The 27934-nt window shown below is 48.8% G+C and overlaps 2 protein-coding genes across 5 annotated transcripts; both read left to right on the top strand.

Moving 5' to 3' along the window:
* The first annotated feature begins 762 nt into the window (after positions 1-762).
* SNRNP70 (small nuclear ribonucleoprotein U1 subunit 70) lies at positions 763-19780 on the top strand. 2 transcript variants are annotated; one of them, XM_081275206.1, is made up of 10 exons: positions 763-1199; positions 1975-2131; positions 3823-3885; positions 3997-4051; positions 9740-9804; positions 9956-10018; positions 12194-12275; positions 15494-15595; positions 18765-18852; positions 18962-19780. In XM_081275206.1, the coding sequence occupies exons 2-10, from the start codon at positions 1985-1987 to the stop codon at positions 19647-19649; spliced, it is 1353 nt and encodes a 450-aa protein (XP_081131332.1). In that variant the 5' UTR covers positions 763-1199; positions 1975-1984; the 3' UTR covers positions 19650-19780. The 2 variants fall into 2 exon arrangements, with proteins under 2 accessions (XP_081131332.1, XP_081131331.1); XM_081275205.1 differs by having other exon boundaries at positions 764-1199; positions 18935-19780.
* A 4362-nt stretch (positions 19781-24142) lies between these two features.
* LIN7B (lin-7 homolog B, crumbs cell polarity complex component) lies at positions 24143-27795 on the top strand. 3 transcript variants are annotated; one of them, XM_081275643.1, is made up of 6 exons: positions 24202-24343; positions 24769-24887; positions 25146-25217; positions 26020-26229; positions 27185-27348; positions 27685-27795. In XM_081275643.1, exons 1-6 carry the CDS (start codon positions 24307-24309, stop codon positions 27704-27706), a joined length of 624 nt encoding a protein of 207 aa, XP_081131769.1. In that variant the 5' UTR covers positions 24202-24306; the 3' UTR covers positions 27707-27795. The 3 variants fall into 3 exon arrangements, with proteins under 3 accessions (XP_081131770.1, XP_081131769.1, XP_081131768.1); XM_081275644.1 differs by lacking the exon at positions 25146-25217 and having other exon boundaries at positions 24143-24343; XM_081275642.1 differs by lacking the exon at positions 24202-24343 and having other exon boundaries at positions 24453-24887.
* The last annotated feature ends 139 nt before the right edge of the window (positions 27796-27934 follow it).

Below are 27934 nucleotides of genomic sequence, written 5' to 3'. Positions count from 1 at the left end.
TCCATTTATCCATTGATGGACACTTAGACTGGTTCCATAGTTCAGCTATTGTGAATTGTGCTGCAATTAACATGGGTATGCAACCATGTATGAGTTTTCATATTATGGTTTCTTTCATATTTCTGAAGGCATGAAATTAGTAATTTGAATTTTGCAATAATTTCTGTAGTTAAAGGGATAATGTAATCCAAGAAACTTAAATTACAATAGTTAAATATTTACAGACCCACATGGCTGCAAGCTCTCTCATAACCAGCAATGCATGATCACGGCCATCTGATCCCAAATCAGAGCATCTGCACTTTGCTGTTAAGCCCGCCCGGATTTTCCTTGTATCCAGGCTTTTTTCAATCGTTACCTCTTCAGAAAAATTTTCCTTGATCCCTTTTTCTGAAATAGCCTCGCTCCCACTCCCATTCTCTTAACTATTTTTCTTCGTTACGCTGGCAACTGTCTGAAATTATATTTTTTAATTTAAATGCGTTTAGTGTTTCCCCCAGTACAATGTAAGCTTCAATAAGGAAGATTTTGCTTTATGACGTGGCGGGTCCACAGAGCCCACAGAGCCTAGCACACACCTGGCGGTAGACGAACAGTTCTGCCAATTAAACAGACGTCACAGCAATCGTGATATACATGAAGGGACTCTTTGCCAGGCGGCGGAGGGGTATAGCACAGTACAGGTCACAACACACATGCGCAAAAGATCCGGGAAGTGTTAGAAGAACGGGGCGGAGCATCGGGAGAGTCTCGCGGATACAGACGGTTTGGAGCCCAGAACTCAAGGTGCGGCAGCACTTGGTGCGGAGCGCGCGTGCGCATTGCGGCCCCTGCCCAGTTCGCGGCAAGTAACTTTAATACTCCGGAAGGCAGGGTAGTGACCTTGCGCGTGCGCTGTGTCCGCGGCAGAGTCCGGTCCCAGTGTGTGGTTTACACGCTACTCGAACGGCGCGTGCGCAGTGGGACGGCGGAGGGATTTGAGACCGAGACCCACCCCCCCCCCTGCTCCCGTCGCGGGCCGAGGCCGCGCGGGTTCGGAAGCAGCGGCCTGGTTCGCGCGCTGGGCGGGCGACCGAGGGAGACTGACGCGGACGCCGCTGGAGTCGAAGCCGGAACAGGAGTCCTTGTTGCTGAGGGGTTGCCGCAGCCGCCGCGAGCCCCAGGACCAACGCCAGGTCGAGGAGGGCGCCGCGCGGCGGGTGAGTGTGACTGAGTGGCCTTAGGGCTGCGGGGCCGCTACCCACAAGCCCTTGCGATGGACCCCAGTCTCCTTCCCCGCGGCCCGGCCCTTTTCCCGCGTCTCCGCTTCAGCACCTATCTGCACCACTTATCCAGAGTTCTCTGGGTACTCGAGCCCTCTTACCTCAGAGCCCGTCCCCCCACCCGCCGCGGTCCCCTACCCATAGGCCCTTGCGGTATGTTGCCTTTTTTCTTTCTTGCCTTTCTGTAGCGTCCTGGACCCTTACCCATAATTCCTTTCGCTATTGGGAGCCCAGATTATTACCCAGAAGCCCCCGGCTTGGGAGATTTCTCCTTATGACTCCCCTGGGTCGGAGACTTCCAACCCCAGCCCTCTGAGCCCTCTGTCCCAAAAATCTCTTATGCAAGGTAGGGGACCACCGGCCACACTGCTCAGCATCTGTCTTAAGATCCTTGAATCCCCACAAACCTTTAGGAACTCTGAGTCCTGCAGCTCTTGGCTGAGGAGACTCAACTCTTCAGAATCTTATTCCATTCTTTCCCTTATTAGCCTTGTTTCCCGCTCCCGCCAAGGACTTGCTTTCTCATCTAGATTTACCTCCCTTCGCCCAAGTAGGATTGCTCTCTGCCCTTGCGGAGCCTATTGTGGTGCTGGACTTCTTTCCAGTTTTCCTTTTTTTTTCCCTCTCTCCTTTGGAGAGTCAGGGGGTAATAGGGGAGCCATCCTAACCAATCTACTACCTTGACAGAAGTCTGTCCTGCTTCTGCTCTCAGATTTGGCAATATGACCCAGTTCCTGCCGCCCAACCTTCTGGCCCTCTTTGCCCCCCGTGACCCTATCCCGTATCTGCCACCCCTGGAGAAGCTACCACATGAAAAACACCACAATCAACCTTACTGTGGCATTGCACCATACATCCGAGAGTTTGAGGTGAGTTCACTGAGCAGACTGGAGTGGTTTGGGTTCTGGGGGGCAGGGGACTAGATTGGAGAGTCCAGCTTCTGGCCATATCTAGTTGTATGTACAATTTAGAATTTAGGTAGGTGTTTTTCTTGATCTTCAGTTTCTGTCGTTAATGGGGTTGATAATACATCCCTTGTGGTGTTTTGTGAAAATCCACTAGGCCCATGGCATTTGTCAACCTTGTGACCTTGGGCATGAGTATCCTTTTGATAAATTGGTTTGTTTTTAGCAAGAGGGTTATAGTAATATATTCCTAATATCCATGGAGAATTACATGGCAACATTCATGTAAAAGGGCTTGGCACCAAGCAGTTATTAAATGTCTGTATTAGTTACTGTATTTATTATTTTTATCATTAATAAGACAACGTTCTTAAGGGTTACAAAGCCATGTGTACTGGAAGCTTAAGACCATGGGCTTGGGCTTGGGCATTTCAGCTCTGTACCGGTGAGGCAAATGTGAGTAAACAATTTAAAGTCCTGGATCTTAGTTCTTTCATTTGAAAAATTGGTATATCCACACCTATCATTAGCACACCTGAGAAATGCTGGCACACAGCCAGAAGTCATAAGAGGAGCATTCTGGCATTGGATAGGAAAGGCAGCTGGAGGTGAATAGAGAGTTGAAAAAAAATTTAGTAGATAACAGAAAGGTGGATCTTTAGTGGGATTTACCACCCTTGGTGAACCCACATTTGGGAAATGTTATTAGCCAATTAAATGAATTTAATGGGTACATGCAGACCAGAGGCATCCTTTGATAATTCAGGTCATGTGCCATTTACTATTTAATGAATGTCTGAAGAGAGACCTTCAAGACCTGCCCTGTCCCTCAGAGAGTGTCCAGTTGTTTGCCTCAGAGCCTCCTTCTCTCAGCTCCTGTTATTTCAGGCCTCATCCTGTTCTTTGGCACTTGTAAGCAAGGACCTCTCATCCCTGCTCCCATCACTTCCTCAGGCATTTTGTTCCCTGTAAATCATACTTGGAGCTGTGAGAAACAGTGTGTTCCCTAAATATGGGATACAAAAACCTTTGGTACTTTTTTTTTTTTTTTTTTTTTTGATGGTACTGGAGATTGAACCCAGGGCTGCTCTATCACTGAGCTACATTCCTAGCCTTTTTTAATTTTATATTTTAAGACAGGGTCTTAGTTGCCCAGGCTGGCCTTTAACTTGTGATCCTGCTGCTTCAGCTTCCTGAGTAGTTAATATTACGGAAGGTTTTTTTTTTTTGTATCAGAGATTGAGCTTAGGAGTGCTTAACCACTGAGCCACATCCCCAGCCCCTTTTAAAAATATCTTATTACAAGATAGATTCTCACTAAGTTGCTGAGGATGGCATTGAACTTGTGATCCTCCTGCCTCAGCCTCCCAAGCCACTGAAGATTACAGTCATGTGACACTGCGACTGGCTGCTATAGAAGTTTTTTAAGTACTTCCAATTTCTGTACTTGTCACAAGACCAGCAATGGTTTGTGGGCCTTGAGGGTTCATGGGCTATGCCACTCCCCTGACTCCACTGTAATTCAGGGACTATTGGTGTTTTGTAGAAAAGTAGGGTGTGTATGGGAGGCAACTGAGATTCACATTGCCTCGGTGAGTGCCCCTTGCCATTTCCCCCAGTTCTTCTTCCCTTGTCACCTCTCTTCTTTTCCCCAGGACCCTAGAGATGCCCCTCCTCCAACTCGTGCAGAAACCCGGGAAGAACGCATGGAGAGGAAGGTATGTGAATTTTGTCTCCTAATGTATTTTTAGCCACTTTCTCCAGATGGTCCTTGAAATCAAGGCACTTCTATCTGCACTCACTTCTCAACCTCCCCTTTCTCCTGACAGAGAAGGGAAAAGATTGAGCGGCGACAGCAGGAGGTGGAGACAGAGCTAAAAATGTGTAAGTCTCTTCTTCTCCCTCAAATTCCCTTAATTCTTCTCTTCCTAGGGCACATCCAAGGGCCTATTTTAGAGAAAGGGGTTTATTTACTTATTTTGCTCACTTTCTCTCCATTTGCCAAGCACTACATTTGGTTTAGGCTTTTAAGCAGGAGAACCTAGGGCAAAGGTTAGCAGGAAGGGAGACACCTGCTACCTTGACTCCTCCTGCCAGGGAGTACATTGGAAGGGCTATCATATAGCTCACGGAGTCTTACAAGCTGAGACAGGTGTAAATTGGTGAGTAGGTTCTGGCTCCATCGCTAGCTCCCTGACCCTTGGACTGAGTATGTTCCATTACTTCCAGGTAAGGAGGAATTGGAGTAGGGATGAGGTAACTTAAAGCTATTAACCAAACTTACAAGAGGATCAAATATCAGCCTCCACTGGCCCTTTATTGTTAAGAGTGAAGTCTTTATGGTCAGACCATGTTAGTTTTTCTTGACATGTGAGGCTTTAGTGAATCACTTCCCTCTGGACTTTATTCCTTGGAGTGGCCAGTTTCCTCAGGTGCTGAATGCCAGTGCCTGACAGAGACCATCCAGCTGGGAACTCTAGGCACTTTTATGGCTGTATGGATGTCCTTTCTCAGAACCAGCAAAGACATGTTAAGAGTCAGTGTCCAAAACCAACAGGGATTTCTCCTCCCTACCAACCTAGTTTCCCTAGTTTCTGAGACATGGTTATTTGGCTTTGTAAAGTCATGAGATTTTCTTGCTGCCACCCAGTTTGGTTTTTGTGGTGCTGGGGCTGGAACCAGGACCTTGAATATTCTAGGCAAGTGCTATACCATTGAACTACTTCCCTAGCCTTAGTTTGGTTTTGTTTCCCCCACCCTGGTATTGAGGATTGAACCCAGGGCACTCTACCACTGAGCTACATCCCTATCCCTTTTCAATATTATTTTGAGATAGGGTCTTATCAGGTTGTGCAGGCCAGCCTCAAACTTGTGATCTTCCATCCTCAACCTCTGGAGTCACTGGAATTACAGGCATGTACTACTCTGTGCAGCCACCAGTTTTTTTTTTTTTTTTTTTTTTTTTTTTTTTTGTTTTTTTTAGTTTGGTTTGGTTTGGACATGTTTTTAAATCTCTTCCCCATCGTATCACCAAAGCCAATTCCTGTTAACTTTCTAAATGTCACGTATCTGGCCCTTTTTTCCATGACGAACACCACCACCACCCAGGGCTCTCCTGCTTGGACAACACAAACTACTTGGTTTGCCTTGATCTCTTCCCCCGCCTGAGTCCACTTCTGGGCTTTCTGAAGTATAGTGTTGCTCTTTTTACTAACTGCTTCCTTTTGCCCTCCACATAAGACAGTTCCTTGGGGCTGGGGATGTGGCTCAAGCGGTAGTGCGCTCGCCTGGCTTGCGTGCGGCCCGGGTTCGATCCTCAGCACCACATACAAACAAAGATGTTGTGTCCGCCGAAAACTAAAAAATAAATATTAAAAAATTTAAAAAAAAAAGAAGACAGTTCCTTCCCTGCCCACCCATAACTTGCTTTGTGCCAGATTGAAATGTGGGATATCATACAGGACAGAGTTGAGGCTGTTTTGTACATAAGGAAAAGGTGGGTCAAGGAGGGGACCATATGGATTAAAAAGTCAGAAGTTGTGCAACCAAATGATATTTGGAGCTTGTTTGAATCCCAGTTTAAATGAGATAACTATTTTTTTTAAGAGTGGGATTTATTGAATGAAGTGAGAAGAAAAGAGACAACTCTTGGAGGGTGAGAGAGGACTTGGTAGGAGTTGCTCTTAAAATGTATTTTTGAAATAGTTCCAGTTAAAATTTTTTTGAAATTTGAGCCATAGGTATTAGATAAGGTTAAGGAAGAATTATCATCATCATCATCATCATCAATTATTTGGTAATGGGGATTGCATCCAGGAACACTTAACCACTGAACTATATCCCCAGCCCTTTTTATTTTTTAATTTAGAAACAGGATCTTGCTAAGTTGCTGAGGCTGGCCTCTAATTTGTGATCCCCTGACTTCCGAGCTACTGGGATTATAGGTGTGTGCCACTGAACCCCGTGGTGTTAATTTTTTAGGATGTAGTAATGGTACTGGGGTTATGTTTTTTTAGAAGTCTTTATTAGAGGCCACAATGTGGAACATAAGAGATGAATCAAGTGTGGGCACATGTTGATAACTGAAACTGTTTCATAGGAGTTCATTATACATTTCTTTACTTCCCAGTGTTTGAATTTCTCCATAAGGGAGGGGGGGAATGGCTCAAATACTGTAGTATTTCCCTGCCCCTAAGAGATTCTTTCCCTAGCTGTAAAAGCTTGGGAAAAAGTCAAAATTAACATCTTCCATACAGTGGCATCTTGGCGACCACCCCCAACCCCCGCTCTTTTTGAACACAAAAACTTTCTGCCTCTGATATAATTTCTAGAGCCCTCCCCGCTTTTTGAAAATTTTGAGACAAGGTCTCGTAGGGTAGTTCAGGCTGGCCTCATTTTTAATTTTTTTATTTTTACTTTGAGACAGGGGTCTTGGTAAGTTGCTTAGAGCCTCACTAGATTGTGAAGGCTGGCCTCAAACTTTCAATCTTCCTGCCTCAGCTTTCCAGGCCTCTGGGCTTACAAGTGTGTGCCATTGTGCCTGGGTGTCACTTCCATTTTTAAGATGAAAAATGAAGATTTGCTGAGACAGAATGCCTTATAAAAGAGAGTTATAAGCCTTTTAACAAGAAGTTCCTAAGGGTAGCCTAGCTGGCAGGATGGGATGCAACTGTGTGTATACATGGACACAGACTGGTGGATCACTGATCATAGTTCTTTGCCACCTTTATTCAAGTAATGTGTTCCTTCTTCAGATATTTGTTTACAGTTGAGTTGGTGGCATGTGCTTTTACCTTTAGTTACACTCCTGGGTCCCTTGGGATAAGCAAGAACTGTAGGCAGTTCATGCAGTGTGTTGAGTTGTTTTCCCCTTTAGTCTGCTGGGCACTTCCTAGCTGCCCTGCAGGATACTTAGCTCTTCCTTGACGCCCACTGCCACCCCCAGCAATCACTCGATGGTATTTATTAGCACCATGACTGCCTAATGTCTAGAGGTACATTCCCTATTGTAGCCATGACACCTTCAGGTTTTCTGTCACATGTCACTGTCTCCTCCTTAGGCCTTTCCTAAGTTTGCACTCAAAATCTATTCTTCTCCCCATCTCTGTCCTTATCTGATAAGATTATGTGATCCTCACGTTTACCTTGTTTACTCTCCGTTAGCACACAAGTTCCCTGAGGTTGGGGGTCATTTTTGTCTTATTTACTGCTAAATCCCTAAACATATTAGGTGTTTAATAATTGCCTATTGAATGAGTGAGATAGCCAGGACAGTTCAAGAGACCTGGGCACAGAAAAGTACAACACAGAGAGATTGGATATGGCAAAAAACTTGCTAGGGTCAGGGGATACACACAAAGTTAGAGTCGTCTTTGTGAGTTTCCATTGGTCCCCACATAGTTACTTCTGTAATTTTGGGCTCACGCTGCTGGCTTTCTTTTTTGGTTGTAAATGGATATCTCTCTTTCTCTCTCTCTCTCTCTCTCTCTCTCTCTCTCTCTCTCTCTCTCTCTCTTTCTCTCTTTCTCTCTCTTTAAAGGGAAGACTCCTTCCTTACCTTCTTTTTAATTTTTATTTATTTATTTAGATGTTGATGTACCTTTGGGGCTGTGGTTGTGGCTTAGAGGTAGAGTGCTTACCTAGCATATGTGAGACCCTGGGTTCGATCCTCAGCACCACATAAAAATAAAATAAAGATGTTGTATTCACCTGTAACTATAATAAAAAAAAAGACTACTTTTTTTTTTTAAAAAGAATGTTGATGGACCTTTATTTTATTCATTGATTTATATGTGGTGTTGAGAATCAAACCCAGTGCCTCACACATGCTAGGCAAGCACTCTACCACTGAGCCATAACCCCAGCCCTGTAAATGGATTTTTTATTTTATTTATTTATATGCGGTGCTGAGGATCAAACCCAGGGCTTCACATATGCCAGGCAAGTGCTGTACCACTGAGCCACAACCCCAGCCTCTAACGCTGCTGGCTTTTAAGAAATTCCTTAGTTTATACTTGTAGTCGAACCATCTTATGGGAAACATACTTGAGACTTTCATATATATATATTGTAGTTAGACATAATATCATTATTTATTTACTTTCATGTGGTGCTGAGGGTCGAACCCAGCACCTTGTATATGCCAGGCGAGCACGCTACTGCTGAGCCCAGCCCCAGCCCCCTGAGACTTTTATTTCTCTGGCTTATTGGCAACATCTAAATTATCTTCCAAGAAGCTAGCATCCCAGCGTTCAGATTGTGGGTCTGGTAGTTAGAATGCCTGGACTGTGAAATCAGGCTGGGATATAAAACCTTTTGCACTCCCTTGTGTTTTTGACACTTCCCTTTTTCCATGTGTGTGTTTTATTTTGCTTCCATTGGCAAAAACAGTAAAATCTCAGAATTCAGCACTGGGCCATAGTATGTGCTCAATAGATTTTTAGTATTCCTTGTCTCATATTATCCCAGAACATCACAGGCCCTCAGAGGGTAATTCTAAACCATGAAAGAAATGCCTCTACTATGCAATGATGAGTGGAGTGCTTTGGGATCTTGGCAGGGGTCAGGGACTATTGTGTGTGCTGGGTCCACCATATTTGATGAAAATGACTTATTTCTAGGCCTAACCTAGCAGAATTGTACATGGATGGATATATATGTGTGTGTGCGTGTGTGTATACTCACACACACGTTATTTATTTACTTATTTATTGTTTTTGGCACTGGGTATTTAACCCAGAGGTGCTAAACCATATCCCCCTTTACCTTTATTTTATTCATTTATGTTTTTTAATGTGGTGCTGAGGATTGAACCCAGGGCATCACATGTGCTAGGCAAGTACTATACCTCTGAGCCACAACCCCAGCCCTGGAATCAGCTTTTTAATAAGATTCCTAGTTCATCTCTTTGGAGAGTGTTATTCCTCAGTGGCTAGGTATGAGAATTACGTGTTTTGCAAGGCTGGAGTAGGAATCTGACCGATGTCAGGGACCATTCACATTTGCTCCAGGTATAGGAGAAGCAGGACTTGCTTTCTTGGCTCTTATTCTGAGCCTTGGGATCTTTGCTTTCGCATTTTCCCGTGGACTGTAGTTTTAGTCTTTGTCCAGTAGATGGCACTGCAGCCATGGATAAGGGAGGGAAGGAGCAAGTTCAGCCCTTGAGATCAGGCGCCATCTCCAGAGAGGTCTTACTGGGCTTAGTAATTGCTCAGATCACCTTGCATCTGGAAGGGATGAGGTCCTTAGGGTATGTAGGTCTGAAATGGCACTTAAGCATGCTACACCTTGTCTGCTTAAAGTCAGTATTCCCTATCAGCCTAAATCGTTTTATCAGTCACTCTGGTAAAGGCCACTGTGCTTCAGGAAAACCAGCACTCAAGAGAAGGCTGTTCCCAAGGTTGCCAAGTCACCAACTGTTTTCTACTAGTTGGGAGCTTCCCCAGTTTCATCTCTCCCCCCCCCCCCCAGTTTTATCTTTGTCTCCTTGGCCTCTGCCTGTTTATCTGTATTTGTCTTGTTACCTGAGATTGTAGATACTTGCTACTTATAGTTTCTCTCCTTTCTGCACAGGGGACCCTCACAATGATCCCAATGCTCAGGGTGATGCCTTCAAGACTCTCTTCGTGGCTAGAGTGGTGAGTCTGCAGCTCCAAAACCTTGGAACCCAAAGCTCTGAGACCCTGGGTCTGGACAGAGGACAGAAGACTAGTCCTTAGGACTGTTCAAGGTCTTTTTGACAGCCCCTGTTTCATTTAACTTCGTCTCTCTGTCTCTCTGTTTTTGTAGAACTATGACACAACAGAATCCAAGCTTCGGAGAGAGTTTGAGGTGTATGGACCCATCAAAAGAGTGAGTGGCTGGGGTTGGTGTATTTGAATTGGGGATACATGGAGGAGAGGGCAGTAGCCAGAAAGACACTCAACCCTGAGTCATTTTAGAATCTTATCTCTTCTTTTTTGGTACAAGGGATTGAACCCAGGAGCTCTTTACTACTGAGCTACCTCCATAGCCCTTTTGTTTTGAGACAGGGTCTTGCTAAGTTGCTTAGGGCCTTGCTAAGTTTCTGAGGCTGGCTTCATTTATTGCATTCCTCCTGCCACCGCCTCCAAAGTTGCTAGGATTATATGTGTGCACCACTGTGCCTGACTCGGTTGGATTTTGGAATCTGCTGTCCTAAGGTTCAAATCCTAGGACTAGAACTGTATTCATTTGTAATGGGGACAGGTCACTGAGAGGTAGTGATATAAGTGAAGAACTAGCCATCTTTTGGTGACCAGCTCAAGTGCTGTTTCCTAGAAGTCATTCCTGTTGGGCTGTTGTTCTCTATTTAATTCATCCCCTATGTAGTCCTAAAGGGATCTTTCTGATGTTCAGAGATGACCCCATCTTCTCTGCTCACAACCTCGTGTAGCTCCCTAGCATATTGGGACAGAGATCTGGAATCTAGAGCCTGGCCTCTCAGGGCAATTACTCTGTGGCCCTGCACTACCTCTATGGCTTATGTATCTCTATCCTCTTTCCATCTCCGACATAGGGCTCTTCTTGGAATGCTTCACACGCTCAGTTCTCCCTGACTTCGTACATATTGAGTTTTATGACTGCATTTGCTCTTTTCTTCCTGCCTCATGTCTTAAGAGATGCTGGGGATGGAGTCCAGGGCCTCATACATGCTAGGCAAGCACTCTACCACTAAGCGTGATCCCCTGCCCTCTCTATGCCCTTCTCTTAATCCTAGAACTCTCTTTTCCTCTTGGCATTCAGAATTCCTCTGTTTTTCCAACTCTACATGACAGTCTATATCCCAAACCCTTTTTATTTGGAGACAAGGATTGGTAAGTTGCCCAGGCTCTTCTCATACTTGTAGCCCTCTGCTTTAGCCTCCTTCTTAGCTGGGCATTGGGGGTACTTGGCCCTGGTGCCTTTCTACCTTTGCGGCCTAATCTCGTGAGGATCCTTATTATCAAAATAAGTGCCATTCTCTTTGGGCACTGTGGTGCACACCTGTAATCCCAGTTACTCTGGGGACAGGGTTTCTATTGGAAAAAATTCTGGAAATAGCCATGATGCTTGCACAACTTTGTTAATATACTGAATGCCACTGAAAAAGTAGTTAAAATGAGGGGCTGGAGTTGTAGCTCAGCGGTAGAGTGCTTGCCTTGTACACGTGAGGCACTTCGTTCAACTCCCAGCACCACATATAAATAAACAAATAGAATAAAGGACCATCAACAACTAAAATAAAATTTAAGAAAGGGTAGTTAAAATGAGCCAGGTGTGGTGGTATTTGCCTGTAATCCTAGCTGCTGAGAGGCTGAGGCAGGAGAATTTTCAGTTTAAGACCACCTTCAGCAACTTAGCAAGAATGCCTCAAAAACTAAATAGACTAGAGGTGTGGCTCATTGGTAGAGTCCCCCTGAGTTTAAGGCCCAGTACCACCACCACCAAAAAAAAAAAAAGAATGTTCCATTCATCCTCACTTTACTGCATCCCCAGTCCCCTCCCAAGCTATTGGTCTTTGGAGTTACTGCTACTCTACTTTATAAGCCAACTCCCCACTCTTGATCCCTTTTCATTGTCTAGGTTTTGGCTTAAGTGTTCTTTCTCCAGGAAACTGCATCTGTGTCACTCAGGTGTCTGTTGTGTCCTTTGTTTTCATCTTTAGAGCATAAGTCACTGAAGTCACTGGAGGATCTTGAAGGACAGAGAGCCACATGTAGTGGCACAAGCCTGTAATCCCAGCAGTTTGGGAGGCTGTGGCAGGAGGATCGCAAGTTTGAGGCGAGCCTTAGCAACTTAGCAAGACTCTGTCTCAAAATAAAAAGGCCTGGGCACATAGTTCAGTGGTAAAATGCCCCTGGGTCCAATCCCTAGGACACTCACTATCCCCCACTCAAAAAAAAAAAAAGCCGAAGGACAGAGAAAATCTGAGGATCTGTCTCTGGCATCCTTCAGCCTGGGCATAGAGTTATATGATGGGCGGGCTGTTGTGAGGCAGGACTAACCTACATGTTATCTGCCTTGCAGATACACATGGTCTACAGTAAGCGGTCAGGAAAGCCCAGAGGCTATGCCTTCATTGAGTATGAGCATGAGCGAGACATGCATTGTGAGTACCTCCCACTTCAGCCCTTCCCTCTGACCCTCTCTCACTTCTCTGCTGCCCCAGTCCCTTCCCTGTCGTCTGTCCCCCTTTCCCTGCCACACCTGACATTAGCAATGTCTTTTCTCCTCCTCCCTCTGTTTCTGATATATCTTTTTTTTTTTATATATATATATACGTGTTTTTTAAAAAACAAAAACCAAATCCCCCACAACGTGTGTGTGTGAGCTCGGGGAGGTAAGTGTCACACGTTGAACCTTAGGGGCAAGGAGGGAACTGGATGGGGGTTGGGGCCAGCTGGAGGTGGGGGGAGGGGTCGGATTTTCGGGGAGCATCTCCCCATTATTCCCCCACTGGAGTTGGGGATGACCAGGTAGAAGTGAGGACTGGCCTTTGAACCTGCCCTCTCTTCCCCCAGCAGAGCTGGGGCTGGGCCACCCGACCCTCCACCTCCCCACCCCTGCCCCCGATCCTGTTCCTCAGTGGGCAGTGGGCTGGTGGTCGTGTTCAGCGTCTGCCCCCACAGCTCAAGCCCCCTTGAGGCTGCGCGGCGTCCACATGGGCAGGGATGGGTGGGTGGGGGCGGGCAGGGCTGCGGCGTGTCCAGGGGCCGCCGTATTAATTGACTGTTCTTATTGTCACTGCAGCCACCACGCAGCTGGCTTGCAGCTGATGCTTACGCTCCCCTTACAACACCTCAGTGTATGGTTGGTATAAGGGTTTGTATCATGGGTAAGATCACTCAGCACCGCACACCAGTCCAGCTTAGCCAGGCAGCACAGGAGCAGCAAGGCATCCCTCTTCCCGCCCCGGTCGCCCCCTCAGCCTCCCTGCACCCAGCCCTTTCCTTACTTGGGTGCCCTTTGCCCCTCCTGGCCCCCATCCATATGCTCTCTGATTATCTTGCTGATCCCAGGAGGGGAAGGGTGGATCTTGATGGGAAAAGCAACTGGCCTTTCCAGTCGGGCTCCACCCCACCCCCTGACTTACCTGGCTTCACAACATGAGCGAAAGGTGGCGGGAATATACTGAAGCTGGGGTGTGGTGGGGCCGGGCTCCACATGGAACCCTTCAGCCCTTCTCTCTCTGTCCCCCACCATCACTTCTGTGGGGCACTCACTGTGGTGGCCCTGGAGAGTTTTTGGCTGCTAGTTTTAGGTGCTCTGTCCCCTTCCTGTCTTCCTTAACGTGGTTGAGGCCTCCCTAGAGGGCTGGCTGTGGTGCCCAGCTCCCCTCCAGGGATGGTCAGGCACTCCCCGAAGTGCATGGAATTGGGGCTTGGGGTGTGGGAGGGATCAAGAAGAAGGCTGCGAAGGCTGAAGGTATGGTAGGATTTTACTCAAGACCTGCCACTGTCTGGAGATATAAGAGAGGGAAAGAGAGAGAAGCCTAGATGGACACAATCACATGTTTTCTTTGCTGTTCTCCTGGGTTGGGCCTCTCTTGGGGTTTGGGATGCTGAGCCCAAGCAGGATTCCTTTGCTTGACTATGACCCTGGTCCTTTAGTTCTCTTCCCCACTACCCTTCTCTGGGTTCAGGGGCCAAGCGGCCCCTCCTTGGAGCACAGGTAGCACTCCATCTCCTGGACCCCAAAGTATGTCCCCTGAGCACCAGGCAGCCTTGGAGCTGCAGCTGCTGGTGGGAGGGCATGTGGAGTTGGAGGTGGAAGAGTCATTCCCTGTTCTCAGAAGGGAGAGCCTGTGTCGAGTTGAGTTTGACTGTTTTGGGAATTGGTGAGGGTGATAGGTATTCTAAGGCCTCCCAGCCTTCTCTTTTTTAATTCAAGGAGAATAGGCCCAGGGCTTTCCATTCCCCAGATTTTAAGTTAATTATCTGTCCATGAGGTTTCTGTGGGGTCCACCACTTTCTTCCTCGGCCTGTCTCCAGGTGGTGCAGGAGATGTGGTTTCTCCCACTGGGGGCTCCTGAGAACCCTCAGTTTTCCTCCCTGTAGCTTTAGCTGACCCCATGGTGGTGGGTGTGGGGTCTGTGCGCGTGCTCAGGTAAGCTTGGGGGCTCCAGGTAAGCGGTCCCGTGTCCCCCCCCCCCCGGGAAGCCCGCCTCCTCGCCAGGCCCCCAGGAGTTGCCGAGCCCCCCCCATCCCGCTCGGTTTGGACACCCGCAAGGCCGGCATCGGTAAATGGCACATTTTTCTCTTCCTCTGGTTGTTATTTGGGGGGGAGCGGGCTGGGGCGGGGCAGGGTATTGTGGTTGGTTGAGGATAGTTTCCCTAGGTCAGGGCTGGGGAGGGGGACAGGGTCTTTTTGGCCTTCCCAGTAGCCCCATGTGATGACAGACCTGGGCATTGGGCCTGCTGCCCTGTGCTTGCCCTGCCCAGAGCAGTGATGGGCCTTGTCTCCTCTCCTCTACTCCTCACCCTTCCCTGATAGGCTCAGACTTGGGCTGGATTCCCAGCACGTGTTGAGCAAGGGTGTGGAGGGGAGAGATGGGGTCGGGCTGGGTGGTGGCAGGGTCAGTCATCTCAGGTAAGGCAGGAATTTTCAGTAGCACCGCACGTCTCCCATGCCTCCCTCCATGTCCCCTTGCTGGGGGGGCCCCTCTAGGCCCCCTGGGAGTGCATAACCCGCCTTTCTGCTCCCTGCCATTTCCTGAAGATTTCTCCCACCCCCTTCTGGTTCATTTTCTGTTCTGATGTCTGTTTCCCCACACTCACCTCCTCACCCCAAAAAAAGCATTACAGAAAAAACGGTGTGAACTGGGGTATGGAGTTGCCCAGTCGGGCCTCCTGCCCCAGCATGATGTTCTAGGGTGCATGCCTGGGGTTGTGGAGGAGCCCCTCCCCCACAGCAGAGTCCAGCATTAAGTTAACCTCCAGTTTCTTTGCAGCGACTTTGGCCATCCTGGCAAGAGGGGGCTGTTCCATCATGTGGGATTGGGAAGGGACTAGGAGTCCAGGGAGATGGCAGTTGGGGAAGGACATGCACTGCATGTAGCATTGGGGGGCTAGTAAGAAGAAAGCAGGCGTTGAGATGGAGCAGGCCCCTCACCGGGTCGGGAGAGAGTTGGTCTGGCTGTCAGTTGCCTGGCTGGCTGCTGTGTGTGTGTGTGTGTGAGTGTGAGTGTTTGCGTCTATGTGTGTGTGTGAGAGAGAGAGAGGTGATGGGGGTTTCTGAGGGTGGGGATGCTGCAGCGCTAGGCCCTGTCCTGACTAGAGGACCCTCTGGGGACTCCTCTCCCCTCCCCCCTTCCCACATCTGTTGCAGCCGCTTACAAACACGCAGATGGCAAGAAGATTGATGGCAGGAGAGTCCTTGTGGATGTGGAGAGGGGCCGAACTGTGAAGGGCTGGAGGCCCCGGCGGCTAGGTGAGCATATTCTGGCCCTGTGCTAAGTGGCCTGACTCTTCTCTCCCCCATTACCTGGATAACCTGTGTCTCCTGCTCACTCACCTGCTCAGCTGCCCACTTCTCCCTCCATTTCTTGCTCATCACCTGCTTCTAGTCTAGAGCAGGACATCTAGTCTCTGCCCTCAAGCCTCATACACTCAGTCCCTCCCCCTTTGTCATTCACCATCTCTGTCAAGGTCATTTTGGTGGGTAAGCTTTAGAAGTTCAGTTGAGCTTCCTAATACATAAAGGGCCCTCTCAGTGCAGGATTGTAGGTGTCTATTGGAATCCTGAGTCCTGCAGTGCCAGTGGACCTCCAGAGGACCTGGGAACTAGACCTTCAGACATCAGGGACTGAGGCAGCCCAGCCCTGACACCTTACAGTTTCCTCTGGTGTGCTTGTTACTTGTGCATACTGATCTCCTCTGTGTGTCTGTGCCCTGTCCTGGCGTAGCACGCATGTTCCAGTTCCCTGCTTGATACCAGTTCTGGACCAGTCTTTGTTCTCTGTTCTTTGTGGGGTGGGCCTCCGCCTGGGGTGGAGATCCTGTCATGACAGCCTGTTTGGTGCAGTTGTTAGAGAAGGTATTTTGTGCAGCTGTCCCAGGCAGTGTTAGTGCCACCATTCGTTTCTTCAGCTCTGTTGTCACTTGATGCACCTGTGCCAAGTAGGCTACACACTTGTTAGCTGAGCTTCTGGCCTTCATAGCCATTTTTTTATAGTTGTAGATGGACAGAATGCCTTTGTTTTATTTGTTTATTTTTATGTGGTGCTCAAGATCAAACCCAGTGCCTCACACATGCTAAGCAGGTGCTCTGCCACTGGCTACAGCCCCAGCCCCCTCACCTTACTCTTCAGTTTTCAGGGGAGTGGATGCTTAAGGCTCTACTTCCTATTGTGGGAGAGTCTTAGAATCTGAAAATGTTTCCAAAATCTCAGAATCTTCCAGTTCATTTGGCTTTCAAACTTCCTGATGGCATTAGCCATGCATCTTGATTCAAATGTATGTAGAAATACAACCCAAAGAAAAGTTTTATATAGTAATTACGTTTTCTTTTTTTAAGAAGTTTGATTTGCACCCCCCTTTTCACTTTCTCTTTTTTGATAGTTGTACTGTCTACAGTTGTAGATGGACAGCATGGATTTATTTGTTTTTATGAGGTGCTAAGGATTGAACCAGTGCCTCACAAGGAAAGCACTCTGCCACCGGGCTACTGCCCCAGCCCCACTAATTATGTTTTCTACATGCAATGCACAGTAGTACTTGATTCTGCTGGGAGTTTTTTTTTTTTTGGGGGGGGGATTGTTTTTGTTTGGTTATTACTGTTTACAGTTTTTTAAAATTAATTAATTTATTTATTTTGCAGTGCTAGGGATGGAACCCAGGGCCTTGTGCATACTAGGCAAACCCTCTACTACTGAGCCACATCCCCAGTACTATTTTTTTTTTTTTTTTTGGGCGGGGCCACATCCCCAGTACTGTTTTATTTTTAGTTTATTTATTTTTTTGGTGTCAGGTATTGAACCCAGGGGCACTTAACCACTAAGTGACATCCCCAGCCCTTTTTATTTTTTGAGACAGATTCTTGCTACGTTGCTGAGGATGGCTTTGATCCTCCTGTCTCAGCCTCTCAAGTTGCCTTTTTTTAAAGATGTTTGTATCCCCTTAGATTGATGGTGTAACTCATTGCAGGGTTGTGACCTGAAAATTGAATGCACTTGTACAGCTGCTCTGTGTTCTGTGACAGCTGCTTGCTCCCTAGTTACACCTCTCTGAATTGTCTCCTGGTGTCTAGTCAGCCTCCTCTTCCTTTACCTATTATCCTTTTTTTTTTTTGGTACCAAGGATTGAACTTGGGGGCACTCAACCACTGAGGCATATGTGCAGCCTTTTAAAAAATATTTTATTTAGAGACAGGGTCTCACTGAATTTTGTAGCTGAGGCTGGCTTTCAACTCTCTACCTCCTGCCTCAGCCTCCTGAGCCACTGGGATTCTAGGCATGTGTCACCATGCCCAGCTTCTAGTATCTTCATTAAAAGTTGTTCTGTTTGGAACTCAGTCCTGCCTCAAGCCATCTTCTAGGCTTGGTGGTACAGAACAGTTCTTGGTAAGGCAAGCTCTGCAGGAAAGCAGGAGTGTTATCCCAGCCCTGCCCCTTTCTTGCCTTTTCACTGGGTGCAAATGACTTGATCTGACACTGTTTCTCCATCTGAAAGATGAGGCTGTCAGTCTCCTTAGGGTTGTTCATTTATCCACTCAGTAGATACAAATCTCCCTTCTAGACCAGTTGTTGGTCACTGAGCACAGCCAGGCACAATTCCTACTCTCGAGATGGAATACAGATAGTTATTACCGAAACAGCAACTTTGAAACTCTAGTTGAAGGACATGTTTGGACCCAGGAGAACATAGTGGAAAACATCTTAGTCTATAGGACTGGGAAGTTCTGTGAGGAAGTGATGTTTGAGCTGACCTGAAGGGTCAGTAGGAATTAGAAGAGGAGGGTGATGTCATTCCAGGGAAGGAGAATGCAGGTGCATGAGAACATTGGCCAGAGGAGGTGGGGAGGCCGAGGAGACTGGAGGGAGACTCCTTAGACAGAAGTGCCCCAATCCTTAGTGGAACCTGGAGGGGCAGCTCGTACAGGCTGTTCCAGCTGGTTCATGAGTTTGGACTTGAAGCAGAGGAAGCTGGTGCAGGCTTCTAAGCAGGTCACATTTTCACCTAGAAAGTCCACTGACATCAGGTCTATGAGGGGGGGGTGCTTGAAAGGAGGGGTCTTGAGAGGCCATGTAGTATGCAGTGGGCAAGGTTAGAGGCTTTGGAGTCGGATTTTTGTTCAGAGTGTTCTCACAGCCACCCCCTTTTTTGTGGGAGGGCTTCTTGGGCTGGAATTCAGGGCCTCATACATGCTAGGCAAGTACTGTACCACTGAGCAACACCCTTAGGGGTTCCACGTAGCACTTTGTGGAAGTAAAACATGGCTGTCCTTTTGCAAGAGTACATGGAGAGGAGCAGTGTTGGCCTTGGTCCTAAGGCCACCAACCTAGGTTCCTGGTTTCCTGTCCTGTGCTCTTCGAGGCTCTTCTTTTCCTTTTTTGTCTTGCCTGTCCGGAGTGACCCTGTGTTCTCTGCCCTTCCTTCAGGAGGTGGCCTGGGTGGTACCCGAAGAGGTGGGGCTGACGTGAATATCCGGCATTCAGGCCGTGATGACACATCCCGCTATGATGAGAGGTAAGATTGGGGGACTGGTTTCCTGGGATGGGGGTTGGTCACCTGGGGAGCCCTGCCACACACCGCTGCCCACCTCATCCAGGCCCGGCCCCTCCCCGCTTCCCCACAGGGACCGGGACCGGGACCGTGAGCGGGAGCGAAGAGAGCGGAGCCGGGAGCGAGACAAGGAACGGGAACGGCGACGCTCCCGCTCTCGGGACCGGCGGAGGCGTTCGCGGAGCCGAGACAAAGATGAGCGGCGGCGCTCCAGGGAGCGGAGCAAGGACAAGGACCGGGATCGAAAACGGCGTAGCAGCCGGAGCCGGGAGCGGGCACGTCGGGAACGCGAGCGCAAGGAGGAGCTGCGTGGTGGAGGTGGTGGTGGTGGCGGTGGCGGTGGAGGTGGCGGCAGCGGTGGAGGTGGCGGTGGTGGTGGAGGCGGCGGCGGTGATATGGCTGAGCCTTCTGAGGCTGGTGATGCACCTCCTGACGATGGGCCTCCTGGAGAGCTTGGCCCTGATGGCCCTGATGGCCCAGAGGAGAAAGGCCGTGATCGTGACCGGGAACGACGTCGGAGCCACCGTAGTGAGCGGGAGCGGCGCAGGGACCGGGACCGGGACCGGGACCGCGATCACAAGCGGGGGGAGCGGGGTGGTGAAAGGGGCAGGGATGAGGCTCGAGGAGGAGGGGGTGGCGGCCAGGACAACGGGCTGGAGGGTCTGGGCAATGACAGTCGAGACATGTACATGGAGTCTGAGGGTGGTGACGGGTACCTTGCTCCAGAGAACGGGTATTTGATGGAAGCAGCACCTGAGTGAAGTTTGGACATGTTCCTACCTGGCCCCTACTGTCATTCTCTCCCTTAATCTTGGTCACCTCTTTGTCCTCCAGGGGTAGGAATTTATTTGTTCTGGCCCCTTGGGTTTAAAAATAAAATTAATTTCCTGTTGATGGTGGGCACCTTGGTTTCTTCCTAACTGACCTTAATGTCTTCCTGGAAGGTTGTCAGCTGGCTCTTGGTGGCTACACTTTGGTTCTAGTTTCCAGGGCTTTCTGACCTGAAGCTGAGACTATCCCCAGGACACCAGGGTTCCCCCACTCCACCAATTCTAAGCACAGATGTTCCTCTGTAGTGGTTCTATCTCTGTTTTGGGTGAGTTATAGGAGACTAGGTTATTCAGAAGGAGCTGCAGTCCACCACCCTACCACCCCATGTCCTGGGTGTTAAACCCAGAGTTGCCCCACCACTGAGTTACATCTCCAGCCTTTTAAACTTCTTAAAAATTTAAGACATGGTCTCACTAAGCTGTCAAGGCGGCCTTGTACTTGTGATCCTCCTGCCTAACCCTCTCAAGTAGCTGGGATTATAGGTGTGTACCTTGTCCCACTGAAGCTGGAAGGTAAATTGTCTGGATCTGAGAAAAGGAAAGGGGACAAAGAAATGGAAAATGACTACAAGGAAAGTGGATAAGACATGGGAGAGCAGAAAGACTGGGCCAGAGCCAGAGTGGAGAAGGTAGAGTTCAGGAAGAGCATTTGTACTTCATAGTAATGAGGAATGCCAAGTAAAAACAAGACGTTTCATCAGCAATTGAGATTTTCTTCAAAAGTTTCTGGGTGAAATTGAGAGTGCTGAGAAGACTTCATGGCCTTGCAGAATCCCAGACAAGTCGAAGGCTGCAATTCTGGGAGAACAAGGGTAAGAGTGGAGGCACAGTCTTGTGTATAGCACATCAGCTTCTTACACAATACTACTGCTTTTTTTTTTAATATTTAATTTTTTAATGTGGTGCTGAGGATTGAACCCAGGGCCTCGAACTTGCTAGGCGAGCGATCTACCGCTGAGCCACAACCCCAGCCCAAGACTACTGCTTTTTTAAGGTGCTTGGTCCTTAAGCATACAAAGTTACCCAGCATTTGAGAAATAATTGCATCAAAAGGACATGAGAGAAAAACTGGAAGAAGAACTCAATACCTCTTAATGGACTAGGTGTGGTGACCATGCCATCATGGTCATGCCATCTACTCAGGAGATTGAGGCAAGAGAATCACAAGTTTGGGGCCAACCTGGGCAACTTAGCTAGACTATTTCAAAAAGGCAAGGGGTGCTGGGGACATAGCTAAGTTGATAAGAGTGCTTGCTGTGCATGCACAAAGGCCCTGGGTTCAGTCCCCAGCACCACCACCACCTCACAAAGGCAAGGGATTCAGCTCAGTGGTAGAGCACTTGCCTATCATGTGCAAGCAAGGCTCTGGGTTCAACCTCAGAAGTGTGTGGGTGTGTACACACAACTTTTTATTGGTGTGTTCTTGTAGATGTCCCACATGGTGCAGGTAGACTTCTAGTAAAGAATAGTCCGTTTGGGACTAATGTTGCACAGATGATTTGCCTGGATAAATCAAGATGTGAAAGGCATTGGAACACAACCCATGTAGAGCAGACTTGAGAGTACTGTCTCTTAGGAGAAAAGGCACACAGTGATGCGCTTCCCATTAACCTTTGCATCTTGCTTGAGGGTATTCAGCAATTTAGAATTGGGGATTAGATAATCAGAAAGCAGCAGTCTTCCAGGTGCTAAATTCCAGAGATTCAACTAGGCAGTTCATAAGCTCAAGGCAAAATTCCCAGATGGAGGCATTGAGCTCATACAGCTTACCGTTGAGGCATTTCAACTCAAGCCACTCATAGCCTTTGCAAGAACCCTGGAACTTCATCAAAGTGCAGTGTAACTGGAAGGCTAAAGAAACTTCAGCAGCCATGCCGTTCTGGGGAGTCAGACTGGGAAATAAGTGTCCCATCCCACCCCTGCCCAGAGAGTGGTCCTGCTTGAGATGTTCAGAGTGCCACAATATCAAAAAGACCACAACTGAAAGAATGCATATAATGAGACAGGATTTAGGGAGTTGACCTGCTTTCCTCTTTGGAGGAAGACCTCGCCTAGTTACAATGATCAGCATTCACTCAAAAATTGCTAGCATACTTAAGTTTCAAGAAACCAAGAGGGGAAAAAACACCCAGGTGATTCAAATGTTTGAATCAAAACAAACAGTATTTTCACAAAATAAGGAAAAGATCAGGGATCTCGAAGTTAGATGAAATTCTAAAATAGAACAATCAGAATTCAATAGATGGGCTTTGTTGATTTAGAGACTAGTTAACCTGAAATCTTATTGGTATAAACACTAGAAATCGTAGGGAAGATAGACCAACCTCACCTAAGCATCTTAGCAAGACCCTATCTCAAAATGAAAAATTTAAAGGGTTAAGTGCCCCTGGTTTCAATTAAGGTACTTCACACATTGTTTTCGGCAGGCATAACATCTTTGTTTGTACGTGGTGCTGAGGATCGAACCCGGGCCGCACGCATGCCAGGCAAGCGCGCTACCGCTTGAGCCACATCCCCAGCTCAGTCCCCAGCATTTAAAAAAAAAAAAAACAACAAAAAAACCTGTCACCATAAAAATTTCATAGGAAGAGATGAGAAAGGTAATGAGAACAGAAAAACTAGGTAAATGTGTTAGCAACATTTATGTATAAATCAAGAAGTATCATGTATTTGGATACACTTTTAAGTTGTTGCTTTTGGAAAGGGGTAGAGTTATGAGGTGTGCAGGGGCTGGTGCCTTTCATTATCATCCTTTCTCTGTTTTAAACTTGGTTTTTAGCCCCATAAATACATTATTTTTTGTTAACAAAGGAGGCACTACAAAGGAGAGCTAGCTGGCCAAGACTGCTCTTGTCCTGCCAATATGAAAAAGTCCTTTTCTGGGCCCCATGTCCTAGGGCAACTAAACCAGGGGACTGGGGTGGGGATGTGGCTCAAGCGGTAGCGCGCTCGCCTGGCATGCGTGTGGCCCGGGTTCTGTCCTCAGCACCACATACAAACAAAGATTAAACAAATATTAAAATTCTCTCTTCCTCTCTCTAAAAAAAATAAATAAACCAAGGGACTAGTACAACAGATTTTTCACAAGTCTTGTCCACATTTCCTATCTCATCCTTTCTAGAGCATGTAATATGTAATACAACTGACCACTCCTCATTCCTACCTCATCCTTTCTGGAGCAATATGTAATATAACTGACCACTCCTCATTTTTTTTTTTTTTTTTTTTTTTTTTGGTACTGGGGATTGAACCCAGGGTGCTTTACCACTGAGCCACATCTCCAGCCCTTTTTTATTTTTTGAGACGGGATATTGTTAAATTGCTTATTAGAGACTCACTAAATTGCAGAGGTTGACCTCAAACTTTTGATCCTCCTGTCTCAGCCTCCTGAGCTGCTGGGATTACAGATGTTTGCCACCACACCCCACGACTCCTCTTTTTAAAAAAACACTTCTCATGGTTCCTTCTCAGCTGGGTTTCCTCCTACCTTCTCCACCATCCTTTGCTGTGCTGACTTTACATATTGAGAATCTGGAGGAATAATCCTACGTCATTTTTATTGTGTATTCTCTTGCGCCTGGCACTCTTGTCCATTCCTCTAGTTTTATTTACCACCTGTGTCCAAACCCCCAAAACCACCTGCAGGCCAGACACTTCTTCGGAGCTCTAGTTCTGGATATCTGTGATTCTCTTGGACACCGCAGTTCTGCAAATTCAAAATATTTACTGTTCCTCCTCCAGGCAAATGGCACCAAAGCACCTTAACACTCCCTTTTCCTACACCTCCAGATCCCCACATGGAATTCGGCCCGAGGCTGGTGTGGACATCTTCTAGGTCTCCACTTCCATGCTTTCATCAGGTGCTAACCACTGTGCAGCTTGCCAAGACACCTCTGACTCCCATCCAGACCATTCTCCGTGGTGTTAAAATAAGAACTTAAAATACAAAATCGAGTAACCCATTTTACTCTTAGAAGTTTGCATGAAGTCCCAAATCCTCTATATGCAATGTCCATAAACTGTACCCTGCCAGATCTTTCACCACCAGTTCTGCAGCCACGTGAGCCCTAGCGTCACCTCTTATTGAGCTTGTTGACACAAAGTCCTAGGACTCCTTGTCAAGGTACATCCTTGAGGATTTCTTTTCTCTCTTAAATGATCAACTCCCACTCTCAACTCTTAGCCACAGACATAAGTTGTCGACCACCCTACAGAATGGACACCCAGATATAACAATGGGCTTGTCGATCCCGTTCACTATCATGTCTGTACCGTGGGTCCAGAAGATGCTGAACACTCATGTGTTTAGGGTGAGAATATGGGGAAAGGATAAGGAGGGGATAGAAAGGTGTGGTGGGCAGGACTCAGGAGATGCAGACGATTCGGCAGGCGGACCGAAGCTGCAATAGGAGGGATCAGAAAAAGAACAGACCAACCCCGCGGCGGTCCAACGTCTCAGCGCCAGGAGCCCAGCGCACGCGGGAGACGCCTCCGCAGGGGGCGCCCGTCGCCCGGGGCGTGGCCCCACGGAGCCCCGCCTCCTCGCCGGCGACGGGGCAGGCAGGCGGCTGGCGTCTGTGGCGCCGACATGGCTGCGCTAGTGGAGCCTCTGGGGCTGGAGCGGGGTAAGCGCGCCAGGGGGCCCTGCCCACCCGACCGCTGTCTGCGCCCCTGATCTTGGCCCCGCCCGCCCCGGCCAGGCCCTCTCAATGGGCGGGCGGACCCGGCGGGGTGGGCGGGGCGGGGCGCTACGAGCTGGGCAGTCCGTGGGCGTGGGAGGGTCAGTGGGCGAGCGGCTGGTGAGGGGTGGCCACCGTACACCCGCAGCTCTGTGTGTGTTGGGGGGGAGGGTCCTGGAACCTGCCGGGCACCTGGCTGGCGCAGTCGCTCACTCGCCACCCTTGACTCTGCGGGATGTCGGACTGGGCTCTGGTGCCCTTCTGCGCGCAGTCTGAGCTCGCCCTTACTCCACCTCTCGCTGCGTCTCTCGGTGGCTCCGAGTCTTGGTGTCTGACTCTCCGTGTCTCTGTGCCCCCGCCCCCGCCCGCAGACGTGTCCCGGGCCGTGGAGCTCCTTGAGCGACTCCAGCGCAGCGGGGAGCTGCCCCCGCAGAAGCTGCAGGCCCTCCAGCGAGTCCTGCAGAGCCGCTTCTGCTCCGCCATCCGTGAGGTGAGCCGCCAGGGTAGGACACAGCTTGCGGCCGCCTTCGTCCTCCTCCCGTCGCGAGCCTAGGGACTACGCCTCCCGGCAGCTCCCGAGGCGACTCGCCGTGCGGTGCTCGCGCTGCAGCTCCGGGGTTCTTTGGGAGTTGTAGTTTCCTCAGGCTCTGGTTGCAGGGCGGATCCTTGGGTGGGAGATCCGGGGTCTGGACAACTCTAAGTGAGGAGGGGGCTGGTGGCTCCCTGACGCTGCTGCGTCCCCGCCCAGGTGTATGAACAGCTCTATGACACGCTGGACATCACTGGCAGTGCTGAGATACGCGCTCATGCCACAGCCAAGGTAGGCGCCCCCGCCCGGTTGCTCTTGGCATCCCCTGACCCGCACGTCTAGCTTAGTGCCTTCTTGAGGCTAGTCCTTCCTATTTCCTCTTTCATGATTTTTGCCAAATCTATACATCATCCTTATGGCTATTTATTTATAATTTCCTTTAAATAACCGCACATTTTTAAAATTTAAATGTCCTAGCAACTAGAAATAGAAACAATATCACATGGCTGCCTAGAAGATAACCCTAAACATCTCTATAGTGGAATGTCAATAAAACATAGAAATCTTATTAAACTATAATTAGATGATGCTTCTCATTGCTTCCTGGAGGCTCTCCATTCCCTTCAGGCCTGGTTTTCATGGTTTTGTTTTGTTTTTTTTTTTTTTTTTTTCACGAGAGTGAGAGAGGGACAGAGAGAGAGAATTTTAACATTTATTTATTTTTTCTTAGTTCTCGGCGGACACAACATCTTCGTTTGTATGTGGTGCTGAGGATTGAACCCGGGCCGCACGCACGCTAGGCGAGGGTGCTACCGCTTGAGCCACATCCCTAGCCCTAGTTTTCATATGTTAAAAAGCAAGATTGTCCAGTGCAGAGTATTTTGTAGACTTACTTCCCTGACATGCCAAAAGCATGCCGGAACTCAAAAGAACATCCTGTCGCCACCTCGTGATTTTGTGTAGAGTGATGGCAGGTTCCCTCATGCTCAGGGAAAACAATCTGGCTTAAATTGCTGTCCCCAGCCTAGATCCCTGACCCTAGCACACTTGCCCACCATGGAGGGGTTACTCACTTCTGGACACTTTCTCCTAGGCCACGGTGGCTGCTTTCACAGCCAGTGAGGGCCATGCACATCCCAGAGTGGTGGAACTGCCCAAGACAGATGAGGGCCTGGGCTTCAACATCATGGGTGGCAAAGAGCAGAACTCGCCCATCTACATTTCCCGTGTCATTCCTGGAGGAGTGGCCGATCGCCATGGAGGTCTGAAACGTGGGGACCAACTGCTGTCGGTGAATGGTGTGGTGAGTGGGGCTGAAGCAGGTCTGGGACCCAGCTGTAGCAGTCCCTGGTTGACGTTCATTCAGTGCACTAGCTTAGCACTGCTTCTGGGGCCAGCCCTCTGCTGTACAGTGCTGCAAACCCTGTGGGAAGCACCTCCAGTACTCAAGGACTCCCTCTCTAGTGACAGCATAGACCCTGACTGAAATAGTCCTGATCCACAGACATAATCATGAGGAAATCCAAAGCATTGTGAGAGCCCAGATGTGGCACCAGTCCAGTGTAGATGAGGAAAGTTTTTGCAGAAGAAGGAAAATTTGATTTGGGTGTTGAAAGATGAGTTGGAGTTCTCCAGACAAAGTGAAAGGTATTCCTGAGCGTATTATAGGAAGGGACTGTGACTTTGCACTCCTTTGAGATGAAGAGAAAGGGCTTGGTCTGATGGAGGTCTGAGGCATGTAGTTAATTAAAACCGTGTGGTTAGAGTAGAAGTAAACTAGGTAAATGGGGCCTACGAAGCTGGCATTAGCCCTAGGGGTGCTGTGGAGCCATAGGAAGGCTGAGTGTACCAGAGGGAGAGGTATAGCTTGGAGAAGGTGCATTACACACCTTCTGGGAATCTGTGGGAGATGGATGGAGAGGGGAGGCTAGGTTGAGTCCAGAGGGGAGGACAAGACCTCAGCTATGACCTAGGCTGTGAGTATCGAGAAGGAGGGTATTAGTGGCCTCTGGGAGGGAGATGACAAGATGGCCTGGCTCAGTGCCTCGGGGTATGAGAGTGTCCTTGGCATGGGGAATCTGGACAGTTTTAGGGAGAATGCTGAGCCAAAAGTCAATGACACTCCTACAAGGAGGATAGGAAGTCATGGCATCTAGGCCAGGCACCGGCTTTACCAGCATTCATCTAGTTTCCTGGGCCAGGGCTAGGCAAGGGTAGCAGGCCCAGGCCCAGCTGTCTTGTGTGGTCCTGTCCTGCAGAGTGTTGAGGGTGAGCAGCATGAGAAGGCCGTGGAGTTACTGAAGGCGGCCCAGGGCTCGGTGAAGCTGGTGGTGCGTTACACACCTCGAGTGCTGGAAGAAATGGAGGCCCGCTTCGAGAAGATGCGCTCTGCACGCAGGCGCCAGCAGCACCAGAGCTACTCGTGAGCCCCTGGTCACCACGCCCCTGGGGCTTCCATTGCTTCCCCTTAACCCCAGATTCTCAAACCAGGCCAGTGATTCCTAGGACCTCGATGGCCTCCCCCAGCCCTGGCTCCTCTCCTTGGGCATGCTGACCTTACCCCCTGGCTCAGACTCCCACTTGGGACCCTTGTGAACTAATTCCTTGGGACTCTCTAGCTCCCTCTCATCCCCACCTACTCCTGGAATTCCTCAACCCCTACCTGGGCCCTCCCCTCAGAAACCCCAGTCCTAGCTTTCTTATGCTCCCCAGGGTTCCTTCCCTGAGCCTGGCTCCCCTCTCTTCACCCTCCTCGCAGGTCCTTGGAATCTCGAGGCTGAAATCAGAGATCTGGATCTTCACCCTCACCCTCTCCCCCTGTACAGTATTTATTGTCACTGGCTCCTTATTTAAAGATGTTTGACCCTCATTGAGTGTCCGTGTTTCTGTCCTGCAGCCTGGGGGTAGACTGTCTTGAGGTGTGGGGGAGAGAGAAGAGCTGAGGTGGAGATTAAGCCCTGATGAAGCCAGAATCTGGTCTGAGACGCTGGTAGAGACCTCTCCCCAGG

Source organism: Spermophilus citellus (genome assembly GCF_964194105.1).
Source record: "Spermophilus citellus genome assembly, chromosome: 18".
NCBI classification, from domain to species: domain Eukaryota; kingdom Metazoa; phylum Chordata; class Mammalia; order Rodentia; family Sciuridae; genus Spermophilus; species Spermophilus citellus.
This window is presented reverse-complemented; position numbering and strand designations above follow the sequence as displayed.

Excerpts from the sequence above, each read along its gene's own strand:
- SNRNP70 (XM_081275205.1), top strand. The coding sequence starts at position 1,985 with ATGACCCAGTTCCTGCCGCCCAACCTTCTGGCCCTCTTTGCCCCCCGT. Across the intron at positions 9,805-9,955 it reads CTCTCTTCGTGGCTAGAGTG|AACTATGACACAACAGAATC; the intron begins GTGAGTCTGCAG and ends CTGTTTTTGTAG. Across the intron at positions 12,276-15,493 it reads GCATGAGCGAGACATGCATT|CCGCTTACAAACACGCAGAT; the intron begins GTGAGTACCTCC and ends CATCTGTTGCAG.
- LIN7B (XM_081275642.1), top strand. The coding sequence starts at position 24,633 with ATGTCGGACTGGGCTCTGGTGCCCTTCTGCGCGCAGTCTGAGCTCGCC. Across the intron at positions 25,218-26,019 it reads GCGCTCATGCCACAGCCAAG|GCCACGGTGGCTGCTTTCAC; the intron begins GTAGGCGCCCCC and ends ACTTTCTCCTAG. Across the intron at positions 27,349-27,684 it reads CAGCAGCACCAGAGCTACTC|GTCCTTGGAATCTCGAGGCT; the intron begins GTGAGCCCCTGG and ends CCCTCCTCGCAG.